This window comes from Athene noctua, chromosome 20, assembly GCF_965140245.1.
Source record: "Athene noctua chromosome 20, bAthNoc1.hap1.1, whole genome shotgun sequence".
In the NCBI taxonomy this organism is placed as follows: domain Eukaryota; kingdom Metazoa; phylum Chordata; class Aves; order Strigiformes; family Strigidae; genus Athene; species Athene noctua.
This window is the reverse complement of record NC_134056.1, coordinates 11,629,828-11,657,746: the sequence shown is the minus strand read 5'-3', so window position 1 is coordinate 11,657,746 and position 27,919 is coordinate 11,629,828. Positions and strand designations below refer to the sequence as shown.

At 43.9% G+C, this 27,919-nt stretch overlaps 1 protein-coding gene across 5 annotated transcripts; it reads right to left on the bottom strand.

Annotated features, from left to right (window-relative positions):
• Positions 1 to 10: 10 nt before the first annotated feature.
• SLC31A1 (solute carrier family 31 member 1) lies at positions 11 to 27,876 on the bottom strand. Of its 5 annotated transcripts, XM_074923450.1 has the most exons (6): positions 27,823 to 27,866; positions 11,016 to 11,154; positions 7,413 to 7,568; positions 5,014 to 5,086; positions 4,455 to 4,623; positions 11 to 3,782 (listed from the first exon to the last, which is right to left on the bottom strand). In XM_074923450.1, exons 3-6 carry the CDS (start codon positions 7,521 to 7,523, stop codon positions 3,581 to 3,583), a joined length of 555 nt encoding a protein of 184 aa, XP_074779551.1. In that variant the 5' UTR covers positions 7,524 to 7,568; positions 11,016 to 11,154; positions 27,823 to 27,866; the 3' UTR covers positions 11 to 3,580. The 5 variants fall into 5 exon arrangements, with proteins under 5 accessions (XP_074779551.1, XP_074779550.1, XP_074779548.1 ...); XM_074923449.1 differs by lacking the exon at positions 11,016 to 11,154 and having other exon boundaries at positions 27,823 to 27,876; XM_074923447.1 differs by lacking the exons at positions 11,016 to 11,154; positions 27,823 to 27,866 and adding an exon at positions 26,673 to 27,330.
• Between the last annotated feature and the right edge of the window lie 43 nt (positions 27,877 to 27,919).

The following is a 27,919-nucleotide window of genomic DNA, read 5'->3' as shown; positions in this document are numbered from 1 at the left end:
TCCACCACAGTAAAATGCAATCTATTTTATTGGTTAATTATATACAGGAGATTTTTGATATTCACAGTAATATTAGACAAGTTACCTCCACAAAGAGCAAGAGTAAAACCAAAAAAGACAGTCCACTGTAAACAAACTAGAAATCCTGCTGGATTTGGTGGGACTGGCTCCAGACAAGTTGAAAAGGCACTCAAAGAAAAGCAACAAAAGCCAGCTGATGAACACAGCCCGGATGCTTTTTGTACTTCTTCCAAGATGATAATCCGGAAGCAAAGCACGTGGAGACCAAACATCAGGGTACAAAGAGACGCCAGACATCACATTCCAAGCATGCTACATGTGTGTTGACATACAAATTCAATTTCCTCAAGTCTCGTCATCATTAAGAGTCCCCACCTCCCTCCAAGCATTACTTAATGCAAGTTTAGTGTTATTGGGACAACTTTAAATACAGCCAGCAGAATGGCTGGGCCTGCACCAAAAGCGGTCAGTAGGGAGGCCAGGTTTTGCTCAGACTCTGGTCTGGTAAAGCAAACAGCAGCCTGGGCCAAGAACACAGCAGTTGGTGGCATCTGGTGGACTAGGGGAAGGCTGGGACACAGGGAGGTAGGTGGCTTCTCTGGATTGTCAACATTGAACCAAAAGCATGGCCAAAGCTGGCAGGGAGACATGGACTGGAAACGTCCCTTTCTCAGTTGTGCCTTGCTCTATCAGCAAGCTCAGAGGCAGAGAGGATACAGCCCTCCATCTTCTCTCCTTAACCACCTTCCCAGCCTGGGCTCCCATTTCTAACTCAGGTACTGCCCAGTGCTCAAATCATCATTCTTACAGGCTGCTGGGGCACTCGCTAGACACTTGGGAGACTTCTCCCCAGGCTCCTGCTCCCCAGGTGACCACTGCTAGGTCAGTGTCACTTCCCTCTCTGTGCACAGGAGAAAGCTGTGTGCCCTCTCTTGTGGGAGCACGGGCAGGAGATGACCCTTTGAAAAGAGAGGTACTCATCCTTGGGGGAAAACAATTTCAAGGGCACAGATTAAGAATGAGGCAGAAAAGCTAAAAAGAGAACCAAATTTATATTGTAAACGCCACAGCTATTGCCTAATCTCCAAGTCATCCATCTCTGATCACTTGAATCAGAGAATTCAAGTCTGGTCACTTGAATACAAAGAAAGGTGGCTAAAAGGTGACAGCAAGAGGGTCAGGCCAAGCAGAGGTTCTATTTGAGAGAGACACAGCAAGAGGTATATGAAGTAACTACTAACAACTCCAGCTCATTCAAGAGAAACTGACCAAAGAGGTGTTGGCAACATCAGCTCTGAACTCCTTCAGGAATCAAGCCCCTGCAGTGTAAAGCTTTCAAAACATAACCAACCATCTGCAGCACTTAACTGCCTCAATTTTCTCTGACAAACACCAAGATTTCCTCACAGCTCTCTTGCAGGGATTGGAGGGGTTTGTTTTCCATTCTCACAGATAGGCATGATTGCTTAGAGGGCACAGGAGATTTTTACCTTTGTGACAGATACAGAGAGAGGGCATCTGTATCTCCTTCTGCAGTCTGCTACAAACATAACTCCCTTCAAAGACCAGACCGGGGAAGATCTTTTCCTGTCTCTCATCAGGAGGTGGTTGGAATTTTTCCATGAAAATAACTTTACCTCCTTCACCCAGATGCAAATTTGTTACAGAAAAAGTCTCTTTAGAAACCTAAGCCTGCTTTTAACTCCTCTCCTTTTATTCTGTATAGAGAATAAATAGACTGCCCAAAGGAAACAAAATGTCCAAATAAATAGCTGGCATCAACCAGCTATTGATGGTGCAATTCAAGATCGTGGTAGCAGCAGTAACAGATTTCCTGCTGCCCTTCAAAGAGGGTAGGAGGCTGAGGGTGGGCTCTGTGCTGATGTAGTAGATCAGCTTTCCTTACACAGCTACTGCTAGCAGTGTGACTAGTAGCATCTTCAGAGAAAAAACTGCTACTGCATGAGCCTGGATACTTTCCTCTCAAAAGGATTCCCTGTTCTCATGGCACATCCCAGACATCAGTCCCAGCCTGAAAATGGTGTCTCTTTTTCAGTGCCTTTCCGAAAAATCCCACCATCTTCCCTTTCAGCCAGTTACAGGCACAAATTTGGCATCCCAATGGAGAAAATGAAGACTTTGCACCATACTCCGCACAACATTCCCTACAACAAGAAGTAGTTTAAGAATGAAGTGCTAAACCAAAACTGCTCCCTAGAAAACCCAAAGCATGTTCTGGGCATCACACACGCAGGAAGCTGCTTTTGCCTGTGTCACAGCCTGTCCTGCCCGTGAAACGCGCTGAGCTCACAGCACCGAACAAGTTCTTTACTGTGCTACAACACTTGCCCACCACTGGCACTGATAACTCTTACACCTCCAAGCTAACATGGTCACAGCATGATTATGAAGACAAAGAGGAGTCACCTGGGTCAGGAATACTTTATCATCAACCTAAACTGCTCCAAATTTCACTGGAGAAGAGATCAAAGACTACAGTCCTAGCTTTTCTTTCTTATCTTCCCCAAATCTCTCCTTTAAGGAACAGGTTGTTTTACCTCCTTCATCTCAATCAAGGAATTTGACATCTCAATCTTCAGACATTTTAACCTTTAGTGTCATGAAATCATTATTTAGCTCTTGCCTCATTTACAGAACTAGTTTTAGCGAACCAGCAGTCTAGCTCTAGATCCATCCAGGTGTAATTCAACATGAAGTAAATGAGGGTTCAATGGTTTATTTAAAATCTTTTTCCCTGTAAATAGACAATTGTTGTCTTGCATTTACTCTGTATATTTCCGTGATTGGGAAGTGAGAGCAGCCAAACCCAAACGTTATCATTTGAAGCCAAGTAAAGCTGCTGGATACATCAGAAGATTAACAACACTCCTTGTACTCTGATGGGATTGGAGGACAGATTCATCCAGACCCCCACGGGTCACATACTTATGTCAAAGTACTCCCTCCCAGGACACACCTGAGTGTGTCTAATGTGCAGCACCAAATCTGCCTCAGAGGCTGAGTCCTTCTGCATCAGAAGGTGTCATTGGCCCCAAAAGCCACAATGCTAGGGAGATCTCCTCCCCAGCATTATGTACACATTGAAAAAAAGTAAAATTAAAATAGTCATTTGCACACGTAGGCTCCATTGGCAACTTCGATCTTTACCTACTGTTCATAAAGAACAGTATGAGCATTTACAATTTAAAAATAAAATGTTTTTTTTTGTGTGGGTTGTTTTTTTTTTTTTAAAGAATAATTTCTACATTTCTGTCAGCCAACTAATTTCAATCACGGCATAATCTAAGAATAAAGCAAATCCTAGCCAAGAGTGGCTACCACGGGACCCTCAAGAGTCAGCCCTGCTGCCAGCCTGCAGCAAGGGGGAGCAGCATACCCCAGCTCCTCACATCCCCACACCCCAGCTAGGAACTTGTGGTGAACTCCAGTTGATTTTCTTCAGATTGATTCTCTTTCAGCTTAGGAATGATCCAGTCCTCGTGATGGCTGCACTTCAAGAGAGCAGTGGGGCAGAGAGGCTTCTGGGCAGCATCCAGTGTTAATGGCAGTGCTCCGTGATATCCACAACAACTGCCTTTTTCCAGCTGAAGAAGAAATAGCCCGTCCCTGCCCCTGCCGCCACGGCTATGCAGAGGTATCCGTTGTATGTCATGAAGATCAGCATGAGGAAGTAACTGACCACGACTTGAATGATGTGCAGTACAGTCTGCAGGAGGTGAGGGAAGCTCAGCATCTGCTGCCTTAGAACACAAAACCCAAAGAACAGTCAGCATCCACGAGACAAAGGCAGGAAAAGGCACATCCCTGAAGAGAAAACTTAGCTCTTAGATTGACAGGATGCCAAGGTGGGCATGAAATGGCAGAGAAGATAACAAAGAAGGCTGGACATAGACTTCTGCATGCATCTGTTGCTTGTAACTGTGTTTTTCCCCACAGAGCTGACTGATAACAAAGAAAGCATGGTACTTGCTTGGAGGACAAAACTTTTAGCTGAGAAATGGACTTCTACAAGCTTATTTTACCCCAACATTTAGTAAGCAGAATGGCTTCTTAGATTCTAAGCAGAGGCTTTGACTACCTGTCAACAGAAAGATCCTAAGTATTTTCTGTCAGGGTCGCTGCCTGTAAGTCACAAATTCTGTTCCTGGGAACTCCACAAATGTGTTCATTACTGCTCTGGAAAAAAACCCAAGCTTATTTGACTCCTTGCTGCTTTTTTCCTTTTGTTCCCCATCCTAAAGGGTGGCCAAGTGACTCAAGCACAGTGTCCTCCAGTGTCAAGCAGGGTTCCAATCTGGAGTCAAAACACTTTGCAGAGAGTGATACTGGCTGCATAAAGTTTTTTTCTGTCCCAGTTTTAGCCTTTGTCAGCTGTGGAAGATGTTTGTCTTAGAATTAAGTGAAATGCTTACCCAACAGTTTTGTGCGTCTCCATCAAGATAGTGCCATTGGGACCTGGCACTGGCATGGAGTTGTATCGAATGCTGACTTGGGATTTCCGGAGCAGACACTCTCGAGCAATCTTAAGGCCTTCATAAAACATGGCCAGGAAAAAGACAGCCACAAAAGCACCGGCCATTTCTGACAAAAGAAGAAACATTATTGTACCTGTGCAACAAAAAATGTTTGCTTCAAAACATGTCAGAAGAGACACTGCGTGATTCAACAACCCCATCACACTGCACAGGCTATGGCTGTGTGCATGCATGTACAGACAGTAACTGCGAATTTCATCCATACATTAATGGGAATTTCACCCACGAATTGAAACCAGAAATCACTGTTGCTAATAAGACCAGTCAAATTCTCAAACACTAAAAACACCTCTCTTTTTCTTTCACCCCACAGATGCCATTTAAAAGACTCAATGCAGTGTGCCTGCATATTTTTGGCATAAACAGCAAGGTAATACCTGAAACATGAATCAGTTGCAAACTTTTTGTTTGGACTGGACAAGACAGTTTTACTAACCTCCAGGAGTATTGATTATAAGTCCAGAAAACAGCAATGGCACATTCTCATAGCTGAAGTGGAAAGTCATTGCCTGCCCAAAACATAAAGAACATCAAGATGAGCCTGAATAGCTCATCCTGAGATGGAGCTCACAAGAAGATTTAGCAAAGGTTTTTGTATTATGACAAGAACTTAGATCATTTCAGCTGGTCACCAGATAGACTCGAAGAAGCTCTTCAGTACATCTAGTGTAATGCACACAAGTGAGACACGGCTAAAGATGCTCCAGGTTCCAGCTGCTTCTAGTGGGCAGCTTTTTTAGGCAGCGTCCCCGGGCAGAAGGCACTGTCCTTCACAGTACCTGCTACAGAAAAGTGCCTTCTCCTTGCTTTTGGAGCTCCTTTTCTCTTCAGCATCAGAAGCAGCCAAGGATTGGGGATGTCTCTGTGGAGCTCATCCTTGCCTCCTCATGACTACTCACAGGCTGTGGTACAGGCCACTTTCTTCTCTCCACCCTGATCTCCTGTGAGCTCACATGGATGAGGGCTTGTATAGCTGAATCCTCTGGTCCCATCCTGCACCGTGCCAGTAGACTACTGTCTCTCTACAGAAAAGTGCCATATCCTATGGGAAATAGAGGCCTAAATACAGGTACAACAAGGAGTATATATATATAAGGCAGCACCACAGCTTCCCCTGGGTGAAAATAAGGGCTCCTGAACCTGCACAGTAAACAATCTGGGAAGCTCTGATCCCCCAGCCAGCTAGAGCACATATAATCTTTCCATCCAGGTAAATACATTGCAGTTTAGCAGGTCTTAACCACAGCTGCATACACTGTTTTCACATGTAAAGTACTCACTAAGCTAGAGGAAATTATCTTTGAACTCCTCTCATTGCTTAATTAAGGTTCTTTGCTAAAGATCAGAATTACGATTAATTTTAGCATCCATAAGAATCAGCAGACACTCATTATCCCCAGAGCAAAAATTACCATCTTTTAGAAAGTACTTCCATTTCTTTAATTAATTTAACATTTTTACATTTAAAACAAACTCCACACAAACCAAAGAGCATTACAGCCTTGTTTTATAAACCATAGCTGAAACAGAGCCTGCTACTTGGTGCAAGTGAGGAATGGGAATATGCATACATGAAAAGGGGTTCAGTCTGTTATCTAAGATACTGTACCTATTTACATCCTTCCCTGACAGTTTTATGTGCAATGTTAACTCAGAATCTTGTGCAATCACAGTTTTTAGTTGTAGGGTAAGGCAGGATCCTGTAACTATCCATTGAAGATAAGAGCACTTGACACTTGTAAAGAAACAGCACTTACAGATCAGAGAAAGTCAACACTCAGCTGTTGGATTATACGAAGAGCTTGATAAAGACATCAGTGACAATGCTGGACTGTTAAGTTCCACCAGCACTAATGGGCTTTGTACTGGGCCATGTTCACAAAGGGGAAGGCTGTTCTAGTCCTCTTTTCTCCTGCTATGATACTGTTTGCAGTATAAAAAGCAGCAGTGATTCTTGATCCCTTCTTCAGCGCACAGGGCACATAGCTGGCAGGCAAACTTTAACTGAAGGCTTGCAAAATATACTCCTGAGTATATTCTCATTTGAAATGGGAACACTGTCTCCTCTCTTTTCAAAGTTTAACCATAGTCATGTTTTAATAACCTGAAACTCACTCCAAAAGTATTCAGAAAAGGGAGAAAAAGCTGAAAAAGTCCCTAGAACTGGCTACACACAAACACAGATCCTACAGTCATCTCCATGGGAACTCTGGCCAGGATTTCTGCAAAGCTTCAGTGATGCCAGCATGCACAAGTCTGAACTTGTTTAAATCAAAACTAGCTAGAGCAGCAGGATTCAGGACCAACACAGCCTTAACACCAATGTGGCAAAGAGCTCTGGTAGCACTTTGCTCGCCAAACTGAGTGCATACTTAAAGTTCACGAGGAAAAGGGCACAGAGGTTGGTTGCCTGCAGGTCAGCACAATCCATCATACTAGTGTGCAATCCTCTCAGTGCTGGTTAAGGCTTCTGCCAACACTAACAGCCTGAAGAACTCCATCCACCTCCGTTTCTTGCAGGAAAATGTTTACTTTGCATTTCTGCCTTTAGCTGGCTACAGAGCAGACACCAGGCTGGCTGCTAGAAAGGTTTGTGCAAGAAAAGACCATTTTGCCAAAGGATGTCCAGCTCTGAAATACATTTCATATTGCATATCACCTCATGCCACTTCTTTATTCCAGAAGAGCCACAGTGGAGTCTGTATTTTAACTGAATTGATTCACGCTTTCCACAGCTAAGTTTAATTTCCAGGTCTCGTGGCCTTTAAGGTGGCAAGTTACTCTGAACCACACAAAAGGAAAAGTTTTCTGGTTAATTATGACTTTTCCACTTACCATCATCATCATGTCAGATCCATGACCATGTCCTGGGGCTGCCGTTGGATGGTGATGTTCAGGAGGATGTGTGACTGGCAACATGGAGCTGTTCATGTGATCGTGAGACATCTTTACAACAGAGATGTTCAAAAAGGCACGTAGAATATTGGGACCCTGAAAAAAAAAAAAAAAAAAAAAAAAGAAGCACTTTTCTAAAAGAATATGGTTTCTCTACTGCTACTGCAAGAGGAAATACTCTAAGCCACTTGGAACCACTGCCTGCAGATAAACTTCTGGAGCATCCTCACAGTCCTGCACTCTGACTACAGAGAACACACAGCAAAGTGAGCAGCACAATTTAAAGGAGGTGTGTCCCTCTGAGCTTTACATCATCATATTGCTGCACCATCCGAAACATTCTTGCCAGAAAGGCAGCCTAATCTGATTGAGGTAGCACATGGGGACAAGTGTTCAGCATAAATGAACATTTCTTATCTGTAAGAGGAAAAAACCCAAGTCTCTTCTCAATTGCAGGCATGCAAGAGGCTAAAATATTGCAAGCCCCATTTTAAATTGCATATACTAAAGGATCGGGTTACAATATTTCTCTTAATTGACAGTTATGCATTTTATTGGAAACATGTTTAACAAAGAAATTATGTTAGGTGATACAAGACCTATTACCAGGCAAAGGTCTGCAATAGCCACAGGCAAACCAATTTCATTTCCATGAGCTTTACATTGTCACATCTCCCCTCTAATCACATTACACACAGTGAGAGACACACTCAAAAGCCTGCCAGTTCAAATCCCTAATCTGGTTACTGCAAATCAGGTATGTCTGGACACACTATGTTAAAAATAAAAATACACCTTGTGGCTAGATGTGGACATGGCTTCTGCACTCTCCACATCCCCAGCACAACTTGGGATGGAACAAGGGGCAATTTCTGATGTGAAATGAAGAGTCACCAGGTGGGAACAGCAACAGGAAACAACTTGGGAATACCAGTTAGTCCTGAAACAACAGCATCTGTCAGTGTGACAGAGCCAGGCAAAGGCAACCCTAGTGTAGTCCAGGTGAGATACCACTTGTCCTTACAAGTACTGACGCTGTTGTGCTGGACCCTGTCTGGAATACTGTGTACCCTCCCGGTCTAGTCCAGCACTCAGGTAAAACCAAGCGAAATAAAAACCAAAGTACAGTCACTTTATCAAAGTTAAGTGGTTTTTTTTTAAAAAAAAGAGGGGAGATGTACTTCCTTCCAGATAAATCATCAGGAGTGTTTGCAACTGGGAAAAAAAAAGCTTTTTAAGCTAAAAGACAGTATGGTGTTTGAACAGATAGGTATGAATACATTTAGCTTGGAAAGGGAAAATGAAACTCTAGAAGAGATTTCTAAACTGGAAGCAGCACTGGCAAACAAAACCCCAAATGGCAAGCAGCTGATGATGGAGCCGGTATGTGACAGTGACCATATGACACAGCTGGGCAGGAATGGTGGCCCAGAACACAACTGTCAGTGCAGCACTGCCAGGCATCAGTGACCAGGGTGATCTCAAAAGGCTTTGGAGTTAAAAAGAACAATGAGAGAAGTTAAAGATTTGGGGAAGATAAGGAATCAAAGTCAGCAGTGCTGGTGAAGAGAAAGGATTAATACACCCTGCAAACACTGAAATTCAATAGTGTAAGGAAGCACCTGTACACACCCAAATGAGCTGGTACAAGCTACACCAGCAATACACAGCTCAGGTATTTTCTGCATCTCTGTGCAGATGGAGTTTGTAGCCAATCTCCTGTTGCATTAGACAAACTTCACAATAACTCCCCTGGAAAGTTAACTTGTAATATAATCTGAATGGCACTGGCTAAAAGCAGAATGTACCCCTTGTCCATATTTCTACTAGTATTTTTTAGCTCATTCTGCCCCCAATTTGTGCTTAAATATTAAGACCCGAAAAATGTTCAGGGGGAGGAAAAAACAGAGAGACTAATGCAAGAAGAGCTCACCTGACACTGAAAAGCATTACCAAAGCATATCTGCAGAATAGTGTATTTTTATACAGCGTAGCTTTGAAGATGATACTGTTCCAGAAATGAAAGCACTAGAACTGATGTTCCAAAATGAAAACACTTGGGAAAGGAAAGAATCCTCTGCCAAGACACACAAACTTCAAATCATTTTTTGCAGCAGGGAAGGAAGAACGGCGGAAGTGCTCTGCACCACGGGATCAAAGATCAGTGTGCTGCAAGAGGAAAGAAGTAATGTCCGAACCTTCCCTCTCACCCAGACAAAAATCTCATCCCCTCCTTCTTTTTTTCAGTTGACTGATACATCACTTTTGCTTTGGATGCAACATTTTTGCTAGTGATTACTGTCCAATTCGATTATTTATTCATTTTAGGATTTCATGCTCCCTCCAAACTCTGCAGATTCCAATACGCTCCACAGGAGCCCTGGCTGTTTAGCAGATTAAAACCTCTCTTCATAGCTGAGTTGTGTCCAACTTCTCACTAATTTACCATCACTGGTCTTCAAAAAGGGAGAAACAGGGGGCGCGTTATCTAGGTATTTACTGTGTATTAACAAACAAACAAGGTCAAGTATTCCCAAGCGGCTGCATGTGGGTGGGCAGGGTCTCAGTACAGGTTACCAAGAGCATGCTTGATGCTCACCCGTGTAGCTCCTTCCTACCCTGCTACACTAGTGCTCCAACACCAAATCCAACCCCCTACTGCAGTTACCCAACAATGAAAGATATTTTATGAGATCCTGAAAAGGACAGGATATTCAGTAGCATAAGAGGAAATAACCTAGACTGAGCCACTTCAACTGTCTTTTGTGTTACCAACACATGGATAAATTTCTGTTTAAAAGTAAATCACTTCTAGTGGAACACCCCAGTACAATCAGACTCTGAGTTACAACTTAGGAGGTCTCTACATACGCCTTGGGGTAAAAAACAGTATCCAGGGCAGCAGCAGCAACAGGTTAAGGGCTGTGTAATATTTGAAGCTGTAAATCTCTGGTTTGCTTGCACAGACTCTTAAGAGACAAGCTGACTGACATGGAGCTAACACGGAGAAGGGCACTGTTTTTAACAAGTCTGACTCCATACCTGGAGGAAAAAAATCCACACACATAAGTTTCTATTATCGCAAATTCTTTAAATAGGTTTAGTCTTGTACAAACCCAGCACTTCAGCAGCAGGTATTTTTGTCTGAATGGGTGACTTGATCTTTCGACTGCTGTTTGCACAGAGAGGGAGTGGATTCCTGAGCACACCCTGAAAAGGGGATCTGGAGCAGACTGTGGCTGCAGCAGGCTCAGGTATTTTGAAGCATTTGCACAGCTAAAGGGCACAGACCTCATGGTGCACCTGCCTTGATGCATCCAAGGGACACACACACACAGATTTCTTTGTACTCTGCAGCAGCCTACCTCATAAGAAAACAAACAGGGTGGGACAGGAGAGAAGAATGAGGAAATTCTCTCCAGGGCTTGTTTCTTCCCCTCTCAGTACCTCACCCCAGGTCAGAGGAGCCACAGCCTCCATGTCATGACCCCTCAAATTCATAAGGAAAACAGCAAGACTCAGAACTACACACAGAACGCGTACCTTAAGTCATAGTCTTGGAGCAGGGCTGCCCTCAGCACATAGGTGGGCTCTGGTCAGGTAGAGGTTTGTGTCCCTCCGCGCAATGCCACCTTGGCAGCTCAGCAAACCAAGCTGGGGCCAGGAGATGTGCAGCCAGGATCTGACAACAAACTGTTAGCTCAAGTTAAGCATTAGGACTTACTTTTACCCTCTACCAACTTTAACTAGTGCTGCTTCATCTCACACATACAAGGAAGCCACGTTCACAACTCCAGGGCACAGAGAAGGGGAGGAACGGTAGGTTTCTGTTGTGCACTGGCAACAGTGGGTTTACAGCAGGTTTACAGCGGGTAAATGAGCTGGACCTGGTGAGATGCCAAAGACAAAACAGTCTCCTCAAGCAGGTCTCTGCCATAAAATGACTGCCATCATACATAACCTCCACCACAGTTTCCCAATCTATTGTTTCTGCCCTGTTAATCCAGAATCCTGACACTCCACAGTAAATCACAGTTTTTCCTGTGGCAAACAGCCTTCCAGACATCCAAGGGAGATACACCTTTTAATGCAGAAACACAGGACATGCAGAAACAGGACAGACTATGGGAAAGATCTACTGAGCTCCCAGAAAGTACTTTACAAATTAGTTCGGTATGAGACATGGTGTGCAAACAGAGCTTCCTTAAAGTCACATTCAAAAGGAATGAAGCCCCTTTCCAAATCAGAAGTCTAACAGGATTAACAGCAGACCCCCAACGTCCCTTAAAGCAGCAAACCCTTCCTTTCAAAACAGTGCCTCATCTTTCCCACACCAGTTCTAAAAAAGCAAGAAATAAAACTAATTCCAGTGGCTCTGCCCAGAAGGACCAGAGCCTTAAAAAGCACCTCTTCAGCCTCCTTTACATATTTACTCATTCAACAGAGACGGTGCTGGCTGCAGTGGCCCAGCGCGCAGCAGCAGCAAGCACGCCAGCCATGCCGACAGGGCTGCCTCCTGCACGGAAACCTCCAAACTTGTCTCAACAGAGCTGGAGCGATTCTTATGTAGGGTCTCTCCGACAACACTCCTAAGGTTGAGAGAGGAGGTCCCTCTCTTCTCCTGAAGAAGACCTAATAAAGTTTACTAAGAATTAAAATGAAAGCTCTTGAGAGAAATCCAAAGGAAAAAAGATTAAAAATAGCAAGTTGGAAAGGCAAAGATCTCTTGCTTGCACATCACGTATGTCTCAGTCCTGCATGACACAAAGGAATCCTACATATAAAACACATGAGTCATGAAAAAGGCAACCAAAAGTTATCAGTGATCTACTTACAGAAGTCCAGCTGGCAGACTATTTGAGCTCCACTGGCTCTGAGCTTGTGGTCTCACGCCCAATTTTTTTTTTTTTTTTTTTTTTTTTCTTTTTAAAGTGCTGTAAATGGAGATGGGAGGGGAAGCAGGGAGTCTGCAGACACTACAGCACTGTTCACTGGCTCTAACTGTGGTCTCCACTGAATGGTCTGAGCTAGCCATCATGGGACTTAAAGCACTGCTTCTAGTTTACTCAATTTCCTGGCAAACTTGACAAATTTAACTGCTTCCTTTCCAAAGGGGTGGACTTGCTGTGATTCCTCCAGGATCCCAGGTCTGGAGCTGCTTAAAGACACAGCTGAGGGACAGACCAATTCTATCTGTAGGAGTATTCAGCACTGAGCCTTCCTGGGTCAAGCTACAGAGACACACTTTAAAGATATGGAAAAAAATAGATCATTCTTCAGTAATGTAATATAATGTGTTTTACAGATACACACTGCTGCTCTCCAATGCCAGAATTCCCCTTGGAGCTCTCCCAAGCAGCATCAGCAACCTCAGGCTGGAACTCAGACACACAAGGAAGGACTGTGCTGTGCCCAGCACGCCTCTTAGTTGCACACCTTTGTTTTTCCCTTGCACAACTCCTGAAGAAGGAGCTCTTAGTGCTATATTAAGAATTTAAGGGAAGTTTGCAAGGTCACAGAAGAACTGTGTGTCTTTGCCTGGTACTGTGTCACCATCTTAGAGTCCCAATCAAAAGCTTTTTACCAGAAGTTTAAGGCTTCCTAAAAGCTCAACACACGAAGAAGGGGTTTGGGTAAGGAGCAAGAAAGAGAAGGGAATGGCTTGGGAGAGGAGCTCCAACACATTCGGAGACTTAGGTTGTCAGTCTGCATTAGTTTGTATTTCCTGGGTTTTGTCCATGACCAGAGAAGCCTGCAAATTGATTCAGCCCAGATCAGCGGAGCCAAGCAGAAAAACAGTGTGTGACAGAGGGCACATTCTCCCTCTCCACCTCTAAGTGGGATACAGCTGAGCTATTTATACAGATGGGTTTCAGAAGCTTTTGAAAGAAGGCGGCAGGTACTCTGAAAGATGTCCAGCTTGAGTTGCCAGAGGGTAGAGTGCAGGGAGTGGGGAATGATAGGCAAAAAAAAAGAGCTGAGCAGGGCTACAGACAACATCTTATGTTCAGCTTTGAAAGAGGACAATGTCTGGGCAGACTGTGACATGCAGAGATGGAAGCTGTCAGCAGGGATGTTAGAAGGGAGACATAGTCAAGCTGGTAGCAGCACGTAGAGACCAGCTCTTCAGCAGCTATCATGCATAATGCAAGCAGAAGAATGGGATTAAAACAACCTACAGGGCTGTTAGTTTTTCATGAAGGGAGAAATCCAGGGAGGAGAACTGATTCTTATTCTCAGTCATCAGCTCCATCAAGGATCCCAGGCTGGAACCCTTACAGCAGTCGTGGATGCTGAAGGTGACAGCAGAGAACAAGGCATATCAAAAATGCTCTGTTGTTCATGAGCCATGTCACAGCTGAGATAGACCCTGACAAACCCTAAAGGCAGGATATGGGGAGAGTGTGAAGCAAAGTCTCTTGTCACCCATGCAGGGAGATTTGGGGGTGAAGGATTAAGCCAGGGCTCAGTTCAGGTTCTCTGCAGATCACACAGCTGGGGCCAATAATCACACTCTGCGAGTACGTGGCGCTTCCTCAGTGCCCAGGAGAACTCATGGGTCTTTGGCCCTCTGGGTCTTTGAAAAGATCTCAAGAGAGCCCTGCCAAGTGGAGTCATTTTGCTGTTTTGTCACACTTATCTGAGCTGCAAACTGCTGCCACCGTTTGCTTATTTTATTCTTATTGAATCCTTTTCTTTCCCATACTTCCCACTGTACCAATACATGCTTGTCCCTCTCATTACAGGGCTCCTTGTCCCAAGAGACAATCTGCACCCTCTGGATGTAAGGATCACCAAGCACTCATGGACATAGCAAAAAAAAAAAAAAAAAAAAAAAAAGCAAGAAGTGGTCCAATTTCAGACTTTGAATTCCAGTTGAAGTGCTGGCTCACGCAGGCTTCCTGGAGTTACACAACATTATTTGGCAGCTTGGCACAGTTATATACATTAACCAGCTTTTAATTAAGATGAAGAATAAAAGAAGTTGATAAAGTTGAAAAAGGGTTCAACCTTGAAGGTCCTGTCCTTTGCTTTGAAACAAAGCAACATTCAGCTATACAACTAAGGCAAAGCTGGTTGCATTTACTTAGCACAATTCCCATTAGTAGAGGAGGGGCCAGAGCTCTTCCTCTCAGCATGGGCACAATCACGTCCCTTTGATGGAGTTTATTTTCATAGCAAACTTGTCTGGTCATCTTCTGTTAGAGACCCTGCTTGATCTGCTTCCCTAGAAGGGGATGGTCATTCCTCATCTTGCAACTTCTGCAGACTCCTCAGGAAATCACTGAAATCTTTGAACAAGAAAAAATATCAAACCAACTAAGGACAGACTGTTCTTTACAGGACAATGCACTGAACTTCATGAAGCGAAACACCATGCCAGCCCATGTCATTACTAATGGGCCCAATGAAGTGAAAGGCAGCAGAAAACAACCCTGCAGAGCAGAACACCTAAGACTGTAAGACTGATAACAGTGGAGGAAAGGCTGAGAAATGCTGGCAACAGTGTATACAGATGGAGAAAATAATGGTGAGTTAGGTAGGCAGAGCAACAGACTCCTCTCCAGAAAGCTTTTTGCTCAGCCATTCTGACACTGCAGGAGATGGAAAAGCAATAAATGCAGGATAGTCCTGAGAAGCACAGCAAAACTGCAGAGTCCTTGCCAACATTCTCCTGGCTGTAACCTCATTTCTGCTAGAGAAGCCTGACACAGCCCAGGTTCAACCATGTGGAATGAATGCACACAAACCTTTGCATTGAGATCCAAGAGTGATCCTCTACTATCTCACAGAGGGTCCCAAACTCCCAATCAAGCTACAACCTGGCAGTTAAGACTAGATGACTGTTGTATATCCCTTCCAACTTAACTATCTGACCCTCCCCTCCCCTCCACTTGTGCTGGCCACCTATCAATCCCTGCCTCAGCAGAACAGGATTACTTCCGCAATGACCACATCAACCTTTACCAAGAGGTGACAGAACCAATGCTGTCACTTCTTGGTTTGTCTTTTTCTCACAAAGTCTAGGTCAGCAGTGCAGGGGGGACTACATCAGCACAGCAATCAGTAGAAACTCCCCTCATCTACAAGAGAATCCTGGACACATTCCCATGCAGATTTGTGAACATTATTGACACAAGAGTTGCAATTTTAGAGACCCATCCATGCCTCCAACCCCTGGGCCAAATCTTGGGGTCACCACCTACACATGCTCTCCAGGCTGCCTCACTCTTGACAGGATGTGAGACAGTAACACCATCTCTTCAGCACCGCAGCAACAAGCTGCTTCTTACCATCCCCTATACAGTGCTAGAAGTTAAAATGTTTTTGAAGGTGCACAATAGGCTTTTGGGCTCAGAATACGGCATCTGTACATGTGACTAGGTTATTTTCATGTCATTCCAAATACAACACAGTCCTTGCCCTGACAAATGCACAAGGGTAGGAAGGGCATGATACAAGGAGTGATGCTGGAATTGCATCTGGAAGCTCCTGTTCACCACAGGGTACAGGCTTGCAAACTGCAACCTAGTGTTTGTCTGTTTTGCAGACATTGCTGAGAGCACATCTGTTGTGGAAGTGTGGCACAAGGGAATTATTTTTCAGTGATGGACAGATGCTAAAAGCTGTCATGGGGCTGAGAATGGTTGGTGAACTGTGTGAGCACAGCTCTTATCCACACAAAGGACAGCCAGGCAGGACACAGCAAGCAAGTTCTGGAAAAAGTGATGTCATAAATGATGTGAACTAAAGTATTCTACTACACCAGCAATAACTTGTTACCATCCTGATAATACATGAGTACTTTCAACCTAAGTGAACCCAAATGAACCTGCAGTCCCCAGTGGGACACTTTCAAAGGATCTGTGCATATTCCACCCTTGGCCGTCTTTGACAATCCCAACCAGAGAGACTATTATAAGCTGAGCAAAAGTGCAGTTCAGGGAACAAAGCATGGTTCTCCTGGCCCAGAGCCACCTACCCGCTGACCAGAAGCAGAAGGCCAGGAACAGACATGTCAACCACAAGATGGTTTTTTTACTGCTAACAAACACCAATGGACATTATAGTCAGTATTCAGAAAGGCAAGATGCTACATCAGCAGACAGTGAACTCAAATGCTGACAAGATGATACCAATTAAAAGGTGATTAGGATCTCTTCAGTAGTTCAGAGTTTGCTTGTTCATCTCCAAGTCACAAAACTTTCCCCTTTTTCACGTTGCTGCTCCAGCTACAACGGAATAGCACCCACCTCCAGCCAGCTCTTCTCACTGGGCACAGAAAACAAAGGTCATGCAAGTGTCATACCAGATGCCAAAGCCAAAGCAGATCAGTTCTGCAGCAGGCCTGTGGCTTTTGCACTCAGAAGAAACAACTTGCCATGCTCAAGCCCATCACAAGCACAATTTCTTCTGCTCCCTACGTGTGGTATTTCCCCCCTCCCTGTTTTCACTTCTCTACTTCTTTCACCACTAGCCTTTGGGATCCTTGCTCTGCACTGTTTATTGTTCTGCTTCTGTCTAGCCAGTTGAGGCAGACATCTCCCTTTTCTGACACCCAAGAGCACAGAAGTTTCTGGAGAGCAACAGAATTCAGGCACCTCAGAACATGCAGGACCTGAGGAGTGAATGCCAGTCCCACAGCTCCCAAAGCAGAGAAGATGACATACAAAAGATGACTCAAGCACTCACCTGGAGAGGAAAGGATGGCATTAGGGATGCCAAAACTGGCAGAGGATGCTACGTTACAATTTCTTTATAAAACATCCAGGCTAAAGGGCTCCTACAACAGGATGTCAGACACCAAAATTCCTTATAGCCAACGCCAGCATGAATTCAGAGCTAGTACTAACAAGTTTCCATCAAAGGCAATTCCCAGGAGGCATCTACAGAAAGAACCTCTTCAGCACTCCTTGGGCATGTCAAAGACTTCTGAAGCAATTACCCCAGGACCGCAGTCTGGCAAGCCATTTTATCGTAGCTTCATCTCTCTTCCTCAGATCATCAAGGGTATGAAACAGTAACACAGTAATACTTACCCATGGCACAACCCACATCACCAAAAAAACAGTATTTGGCATCCAGAGAGGAGAAACCTGAAGGCCTCCCCTTCCCCCCTGGGACCATGCTGTGTTTAAGCAGAGGTAAGGCAGAATGGCTTAAATCCCAGTGGCTTAACAGGCTTCACTGGGATGCCAGAATAGTTGAGTGCAGTCTGCTTACCATGCATGGCCAGAAATCACCCGAGGTCCCTCCCACTAAAAACCGCTTCAGTGCTCACTTGTGAGCTGAGAGCTGCCTAACCCTCCTTCTTACCCATGGAGAGAAACAGGACAGCAACAGGGAAAAGGAGACAGAAAAGAAGTGCCATGTGACCTGTATTTTCCAAGATTACGTAACTTCTTGAATAAATAGAGACTTCCTTATCCTCTGTGGTGGTTTCTGCAGAGGCATTACACAACTGAGCACAAGAATGGTGACCAAGGAGATGTGATCCATATGGCCAGAGAGCAGGAAACGTCCTCCTGCCTCACCGTATGCTGAGGAAGAAGTGGAACAGAGTCCTGAGCCTTGTAATACTCTTTAAAAACTTTTTAATCTAAAATATATATATATATATTTGGAACCTTATTGTAGATAGCTTCTGCTCCCTTAGAAAACCCAGACCTAGTGAAGAACTTATCTTCCTATTTTATATGCCCTAATCAAGAACAGCTTCTAACATGCATTCTTCTACCTACAATAGACTTTTTTTTTTTTTTTAATTAAGGGAAAATTTTAAATCTTAAAATGAAAAAAACCCTTTTGTGCACAAGATTCGCCATTATGCTCGCTAATTCATCATCTAGACTCCTGTGGGTTCACATCACCTGCACCATAAGTATGTCTGAAAAGGAGCCAGCCTGTCTCACAAGAAGAGTATCTCTGTCCAGAAGGTAAGGAGTTGTATTATCATTTGTGACCATTCAGTGGCCATGTGCAGAAGCATTCCATCTATAAGGAACGCTAGATATGTCAGGATGCGAGACAAGGTAGTACTTGCAAGTTAATACCTGATAAATCATTACTACATAGTTTGCTGAAGCTGGAAGGACACAAACCAGGCTAAACAGTATAAACAGCTCTGACCAGATCGATTTAAAATGGTGCCTTCTAGCCTTAAGCCCTGTAAGACTGTAAAATAATCTTGGGAGACACAAAATGAAACCAGGAGTCAGCAAGTGCATTCCCAAGTAAGCAAGCAAAAATTTCCTCAGCTGCAAAAATGCAATGTGACTCAAAGTGCCCTAAAAGTGCATTACCTGGCCTTTAATACAGGTGCAAGATTATAGATGCTATCTAGCAACATCATAAATACCTTTGTCTCATGTAGATAAAACTCGTACTGAGGGTAATAAAAAAGGATGGCATCAGTTTATTACAGGCCTCGTAAAACAGAGCCTAAAGTCCATCAGCACATATGATTCAAAGACACAGAAGATTCCTAGATCTTACCCTGTTTGCCACATGTCACCGCAGGAAGACTTGTGGTTAAGTCACAGAACTGCTGAAGTTTAAGAGACCTCCTGAGATCATCTAGTCCAACTTCCCTGCTCAAGCAGGCTCGGCTGGAGCAGGCTGCCCAATCAGCACCCTGCTACTCCCTGAACACAACAACTGCACATGTAGTTTGACAACTGTATACATTAAGGACTTATCAGAGTTCTTGCAGAGATGGTAAGGAGCTGCTCTGTGCTCTGGAGAGCAAGGCCATCATTTATGGACTCAGATACAGATCCTGTAGTTGAACTAAAAAGCTCCTGTTCGTCAACATCCTGGTACCCTTTGGCAGAGAAATCTTCTCCAGTGAATTCAGGCAATGCCTGAGGTACTGCACTGCAGTGGTAACAAAGATAATTTTAAATTAACAGATCAGCTGATACCAACCTAGTCATTTACACAAACCTGCACTTGTGGAAAATAAGCTCATTTTTCCCCCCCTGGCTGTTTTTCATCTAAACCAGAGTTAGCCCAGAAAAGGCAACATTTGTACAAGTTCTGAACTGGTTTTCAGATATGTTTTGAGACTCTGGACAAGAAGAAAACCACCCTCCAGAACTTCTTGTTAACTATGTTTTAAGAATCCATTCCACACACATGATCCGAGACACTGATTTAAGCAATTCATGTACATTTTTCCATCTCCAGTACTGCCACATCACAGAGAAACACATTCATTCTGCACCTGCTTCCACCACATGTGAAAGCTTCCTTGAATAACAATCCCAGGAGCACATTTCACTAATTTCATATTTAAGTAGTTGTTTGTCTACAGTTACTCCTTAGATGTGTGTCCATGTGCATACGCAGCACTTTAAGGTGGCCACTCAACCATTCACCTTCCCTGGAGCTGTCACATTCCAGGCAGTGTCAGACGCTGCCGCAACAGCCGCGCGTTGTTGATATCAGCTCCTATGGGAATACGCTGGGGCTTCCAATTCCTGTTCTGGCATGTCAGGGTCACCTTTTAAATGTAGGCTTTTCACTAAAGTTTGCAAGACTGACTTTTAGAAGAATACTTATGCTTTCCCTGCTTGCAGAAGGGAAATGAATGCGTGTTCAAATAATTCTGCATCACCATCTATGACTCTCTCTCAAAACAAAAGCTTGTTCTACCACAACCAAGAATCAAACTCTTCTGTGCTTCAATTGTTCAAAATGCTTGTTGTTTTGAGAAGCCCGAAGCTGTTTCTGAGCAAAATGCAAGGTAGGACACAGGTCATCATCAGCAAAATCCATTCCACTCTGTTTTTAATTATGTCCAGAAAGTCAATCTCTGTTTTGGCAGGTGGTTAACACCAAATTATACATCACCAGAGGCACTTTCCTACTTTTGCTCCGTGATCTTGGGTAACAGCAAGAGGATGGAACATGTGATATATAAATAGCTTCCAGGTAGTAATGCAAATACTTCTAACAGTATGGAGAACAAATACATAGTCCTAGTCCACAGAATAGAGCACCTCTACATTTTCACTTTTGGAAATGCAAAAACACAGTCCCACCTCACTCAACTCAGCAAGGTAGGAGATTTCCTGAGATATTAAGAAGAGGGAAAGGGCACCGAACTGAAGCCATTCTCTGGGAAGGAACTTGTCTTTGGAAAAGCCTTGGCCTCATGACGCTCTTCTGATAGGACTACCTCTAAGGCATGGAAAGCTAGAACAAATAGCAATCAACAAATTTTTTATTTTAGTTATGAGTGACTATAAACCACTCTGGGAAAAAGCTTTGAATGCTGCCTTTTTCATCTAGCTTTCAAACTCTTGGACTGCCACAGAGTTGTTAATCCAGAGTAGAAATGATTCAGAGCTAAAAAAAGCTGAGTACTTACTATTCCAGAGACAGGTTTTCCATCTACTGACTTCAGGAAAGCAGCCTTCTCCAAACAGGCAACAAGTCTGAGATGGATCAAAGTTTCTAAACTTTCAGATAATGCTGACAAGCAGAATGCATATCTTTATCTATATCAAAGGCTAATCATTAACTACTGCTCAGATTTAGCTATGATCACTTTTACTCCATTTTAAGCCTATTTATTGCTCGACCTGCAGTCTATTTCAAACCAGACCCATTACTTGCAATGCGGACAGTGGGAAATATCTATATTCAGCTTCTCCTAACTGTGCAAAGCAGGGATAAGGGCTGAAGTAATGGGGATTTCTGCTACATTCTATTCGTGGTGAAAACATCCCTCAAAATATTGATAATCCCTATTGTTACAGCCAAAGATTTCATATGACCCAAGATAATAATTTACTGCTCGGACTATGCAGCCCACTGAAGGCATAAGTCAATCATGTTAGGACCAGACCAAGGACTGGAATGTTCATAACAGTGAAAGTAACTCCTGAGTCTTCCTCATGAGATCTCTGCAAAGATAAAAAGAGATTTCAGAACTCCCTGACCAGATTAAATATGTTGCAGAGATTACTTTCAAACTTTCAAAACACATTCCAAACATTAATTTCTCTGACAGAGAAATTAGTGTTTTGCTTGCTTCTGGATACTGTAACAAAGCAAGCTTAGTTTCTTTTAGTATCTACCCCATAACGAAAAAATTTGATGTTTTCAAAGCTGTAGGACAGTTTAGGAGCTTGGGGGAGTGGTAAGAAATAACAAGGCAGATATAACTTGTGCAGAAAGCCTTCAACAATATGTACAAGATAAATCCTGTTGGAGTAGCTGGCTCACTGACCTCTCTGATCAGAAAGCTGGTGTCAGCAATTGCTATGGAAAATGTGACAGAGGAGGAAAAAGTGCAAGAAGTATAGTTGTACTGTGCTCTGTGATACAAGTGTCCTTATTGTAGAGGCAGTGGTTTCAAGCAAGATCAAAAGCAAGAGTTACACAAAAAGGGATCAACTGGCAAGCAGTGCACATGATCTTACTCCAGTGAGGTACTAGAGGGCTTTACTTAAGGAATTCAGCTTACTTAAGGGAAGTTATGCTGCTGAGAAAAGGTTTTTAAACTATGTCTTACCAAAGAAGCAAAACAGTCAGAATAAAGTCTATTAGGCTTTACTATCCATATAGCAGAATATCCTATAGACACTTCTCTGTTTATGCTTTGTATGAAGACAGCAGCACAAAACTGGCTCTACACGTACAGCTAAACCTGTTGCAGGAACACAAGGTCAGCTATAAAACTCCCAACTATCCTTCTTTTAAATTGTTTAGGCTTCAGTTTGACACTACCTGTAACATACTGCTCCAGCATACTTCAGTCTCACCTGACCTTAAACATTAAGGTTCTTGTGAGATAATATCTTGGGATAAGTTAATGAAGGGCACCAAAGCCAATGGTAACTTCATTTGTATAAAACTCTCCTGGCAGAGAACCCAGATATCATGACTCAGTCTCTTGTCAAATCCATTAGACCAGGCGATCAGACAAACAAGGGAACCATAAAAAAAGACAACTGAGAAAACCAGACCAACGCTGGCTGCATTTCACTTCCACAGTATTCCAAGGCTGGGTGTGTTCCTCAGGAACTTGCGCTTCTACTTCCCTTATCACTTTGATGTATGAGAGTTGACTTAACCATATCGGAAATGCACATGGTATCTGGCTGCCCTCCCACGGAGCACTGCACTGAGAGCAGGGCTGCAGGAGAATGAACTGGGATCGCCTGCCTGCTGGGAGCACTGGCTTTGACTCTGCTCCACATTTGTTAGTGTTTTTCTTTCCCAAGTAAAGGATGCAAGCTTGAAAATGCAGTCAAGCTGTGACAATAAGTTGTCAAGTCTATTTAGTACAACGCCTTTCAGAGCAGGAAAAGTTACCTGAGGGAGCAACCGATTTAATCAGATCCCTGGCTCTCAGTGCAGCCTCCATCTAGAGAATATGGAGGAGCCCAGCCAGAAGCTGCAGGGAGCTGCTGAGCTGCACAGCGCTGAGGCCAGGTGCTCAGTCCGCACCGGGACGGCAGAGCTGCTCCGATTCTCCCATAGAGTCCATTCATCATGGGAAAGAAATCAGACACGGAGCAGGTTGGGTCACAGGGACGAGCATCTCCACAGGGAGGCTGAAGCCATACGCCTTTCAAGTAGCTGCTTTTCCAAGCTCACAAAGGAGCAGGCTAGCCAGTTGGCTAACAGGCATTAGCTTGTAAGCTCAGGAAGTGCACTGCACTTTGGAGGTGACCTGAAAGTACTTTTTAATCCTACAGATCCGAGTCCAATTATATTATCTGCAATGTGAAAAAAAGCCTGAAAGTGTATTTACCACACATACTCCTTCCCCTAAGAAGAGACTCATTAAGTGTTGAAAAAAAAAAAAAGTAAAGACTGTCAGGATTTCTCTTATCCAGGTTAACCAAAAGATCAGCTAAATATATCACAAAGCTCATATTCCAAGCTCATAAACTTTCATCAGCAGAATGAGATATGAATCCTCGATAACAAATGAGCATGTGTGGGAACAGAGGCTTTGTTAAAGTGAAGTAGCTCTCACGAAGTCTCAGGAGACAACTTAGTGCACTCACTATTAGTTTCATGGCAGAACAGCTGTATTCTTTTCCTAGTTTTCTCCCAGTTTCTCAGGCTTGACACCAGGATGTGCTGAGCATCCTGTCAGAGTAGAAGATGCTTAATCACTTCCAACATTTTTGGCCCGTGATCTAGAGCTACCATGGTCTGCTATATGAAATTAGATAAATATTAGAGTGAACAGATTATACGCACGCACAACTTTTTACACAGATTATAAATGACTATATTATATATACTATAACATTATATATACTAGAATATTATTATTATACATCCCTGGTACAACAACTGTCAGATTTTCTAATATGGTATACATGCGAAGTGAAAGAGCAAAAAGAAAAGTTTAAAATATTTTCCACACAAGCAATTGTTCTAGCTAGCAATCATGGTTCTTCAAGTGGCACTGGAAATCAACAGGACCCTTGCAGATATAAACTGGTGAGACAGAGGGAAGAAAAGACATTGCAAACCCTACACTGGGAAGATGACATTAAAGACTGCAGGAACAGGGAAGAAAGGACAAAAAGGAGATATTTCATCACAGCCTCCTGCTTCTAGACTGGCTTCTAAATCAGAAAAGTCTAATTCCAGGACCAGCAAATGAAAGGCTTTATAAAGTTACTTTGCAGTGCAGCAAAATAGGAGTTTAATTTGTTTACAATAACTAGTCTCATTATTCTCTACATTAGCAGATTCCAGCTTTCAGCTGAAAAAAAGGTTAATGAAAAAATCATTGGTCTTGAGTCCCCTGGGACTTGATTGGGAACATTTCCAGAAAATTAGATTGAAACAAAAGGCAATGGAGTAGATTAACTAAGATTGGATTTCCCAGAGAAAAACAAAATAAAACCAGACTGAGTCTTTTTCATCTTTCCCTAAGAAAAAATTGCCAAGACTCCCAGTGATTTCCTGGCAGACTTTTGGAGAAGTTCATGCTGGCAATCTGCTTCAGCTCAACTTCACAAAATTCTGATGCAGATTACTGCTTTCAGGGTGACCTTCAGCCAAGTGTGGAGAAGGCAGGTCTGCAGAGGCATGAGATTTTCCTGTTGGGTAGAGGGGTCTTTATAGAAAATACAGAAATCAAAAAGGAAAGAAGAAAATACTACATTTTAGTTCAAAAAACAAAGAGTTCTGTCTTCTCTCCGACCTAATGTCTGATTGGAAAACAAGACAACTGAAATGACGCTCCTTAGTGCCCTGACTCAAAACTCACTGTGTGAACACGGTAGATCTTCTCATCTTCTTGTACTAGAAGACTGTTAAAAATCAGTATTCTCAGCACCTCTCCTTCTCAAGCATTAAGCTTTTGTTCAGGGATAGAGTGTCTCACTAATCTAAAACTTGAAGTTACACTGTAAAGGGCTGAGAGAAGAATCCTCCCAAACCTCTTTTCTAAAAAGAAAAAACAAACCTTCTTGTCCTTGCACCACTGCAAGTCAGAGTAAGTGGCAGGGACTATGCCTTTAAAAAAAACAAAAAGAAGCAAACATGCAAAAAGCTTATTGGAAAGCTTATTTAATTCCACCTCTCTATTAGCAGAAAATATTCTAATTCTCAGCCTAGTTAAAAAGCTGCTCTAGATTAGAAATCTCATGTGAAGTTAAAATAATTCTCTGTAACTTCCAACAAGCAGCAAAAGTTCAGTAGAAAACAGGCATACAAAATTTCTCAGTCATCAGTACAAACTTGTGTGGGAACCTGCAACTCCTGCTAGTTTTATTCTTTTCAACCTTTTTTTTTTCAGTGATGGTGAGGGAGTAGAAGAAGAAAAAACCTGCTTACTGCAAAAATTTGTGTCTTCGTAGCAAAGAGCATCACTTTAATTTTGTACTGTGCAGCAGGGCAGTCCCAGTCAGCTTCACCATATTCACAGTTATGAAGCCAACATGCACGCAAATAGCAATATTTACACATTACTTCCAGTGTCCTTGTTTTAATGAAGGACATAAAAAAAGTAATGCATAATCCAAAGCTTGGTGCAATCCTCAGGAAATATTACATCATAAATTATATGAATTGGGACCATTAAAGTGAACGCTAACTTACTCTATAATATCACATATTGTTATTCATGAAAAATACTGCAAAAGCTTTATTTACCTCAGGGTCAAGGAGAGGCAAGTTAAGATCAAAGATTAAAAGTAAATTTAATAAATACTTGTGAAGAGAGTTTAATCCACCTTTGCACAAAATGCCCTATTACTAAGCATTGTGAGGCTTGGAAATTTGAGCACGAACAGCAAAAATTGGTCTGGGAACTCACATGGAGCCACAAGGTCACTGCAAATTCAAATGCAGGAGAGGGCTATGAACAAAGCTTATTTAAGTGTTGTTTTAAAATTTATTTTATTTTTAAAAAATGACAAGTGGCTAAGACAGGGCTTTGCCATGGTGCTACAGTCTGTATGCCGAGCGACCTACCCACTGCACAGGCATTAAGACTTGCCAGCGCTGATCCCAGTGTGGGAAAGCACATTGGGTTCTCAGCTAAAAGGTTGTTCACGGGACAGGAATCCTTGATTGTACCAGAACAGTCATGTTTTTGCTTCCAAGTTAAACTTTGTACTAAAAAAAAAAAAAGTTGGGTACAGGTATAACATTACCTGTACCTAAAAAAACCTAAACTCAAGTGCAACACTAGGACTTAGCCATATAGGTCTTCACCATTTAAAAAAAACCGAAAAAATCTATCTTAACTGCCCACTTAATAGAAATACGGAAGGAGGCAAAGCAACAAACCATCTCTTCATCTACCCAACACAGGAACCACACCTGCTACTTGAAGTTGATGTCCACCTGCCACATCAAGATCTGCTCTCACTAGGAATTCACATATTATTGTATAATTATCATGTGTGTGTGTAGGTTTTATTAACAGAGACAAGGCTTCTGACCCCATGCAGGTTTCATTCTAAATTCTGCAATAAAACAGCTACTTAATATTGCCCCTAGATATTTTCCCTTTAGAACCGAAATCACTGATATCCCAATCATTTTGCATTCTCACTGCAATAAAACACCAAAATTACTGCAAACGCAGCACTAAAACAGACCTGGTAACTTTGTGCTCAGCCTCAAACATCCTAAAAATAGCTATTATTACAGATTTCCAGTCAGTGCCAGAGTATACTCAAAGCCAGGAAGTTATTCAACCCTTATTACCATTTTGCTCTCCCCTGCAGTCAGTTTTGCTGCATTTCAACATCATCCGGTTCTGAAGTGCTGAATAAAGACAAGGCAGTGAGTCTCACAAAGCACCCAGATACAAGCTTCTCAAGAGGAAAAACAAAAAAGCAACAAAAGGCATGTATTTCTCAAGCTACAAGGCAAAGATGGAAAACTGCTTAACGAAGGCCTGCTCAGATGTTTTTAAAACTAATAAATTCTTCTGATGCTAAGAAAAAAGGGTGTTACACAGCAGTTGTCGCCTCTTGGTATCTGAGAAGTAGGAGAATCAAATCCGGAGCCTGCCACTGCCCGTGTGTCCCTAACCTTCCCACCGCGAGAGCTACCGCAGGTCACAGAATCCCAGAATCATCGAGGTTGGAAAAGCCCTTGCAGCTCCTCCAGTCCCACCATGACCCTCACCCTGACCGTTCCCAACTCCCCCAGATCCCTCAGCGCTGGGTCAGCCCGACTCTTCAACCCCTCCAGGGATGGGGACTCCCCCCCTGCCCTGGGCAGCCCATTCCAACGCCCAACAGCCCCTTCTGCACAGAAATCCTTCCTAATATCTAGGTTTGCAGGGTCGCTACCAAACGGCACGAGCAGAGCAATAAAACCACCCTTTGGCAAAGTCAAACCACCCCCTGGAGACAGGCCGGCCACCGAGCCCCTGAGGGGTTCCGGCTCCCCTTCGGGTTCGGGGCGGCGGGGCGCACCCACAGCAAGGGCAGCCCATGGCCACCCAGGGCGCGCAGCCGTCACCTTGGGAGCGAACGCGCCCCCGCTCGCAAAGCCAGGCCGGCGACTCCACCGGGAGCCCCTGCCGGGGAGGCGCTGCGGGGGTGCTTTCCGCACGGCCACCGGGCTCCCTCCGCGCCTCACCGGGGGAGCCTGCCGCGCTGCCCGGGAAAAGCTCCGCCGAGGCCCGCTGCTCCCCTAGGCCGCGGGCGGGCCCGGGGCTGCCTGTCCCCTCAGGTACCCCCGCGGTGACCCCGCCGCTGACAGGCCGCCCCAGCCGCCTCACGCCCGGCCCAGCCCGAGGCGCCCGCGTCCCGCCAAGTGCACCCGGGAGGCGGCGGCGGCCGCGGGCCCGCTCGGGCGGGGGGCGGGGGGCGCGAGGCCCCCCTGACCCCGATACGTCACTCACCAGGCGACCGCCACGAGACCGGGGCTGCTCTCCCCGCCAGCCCCGCACGGTAAGCCCCGCCCCCCCGACGTGTCCGCTAAGCCCCGCCCCCGCGCGC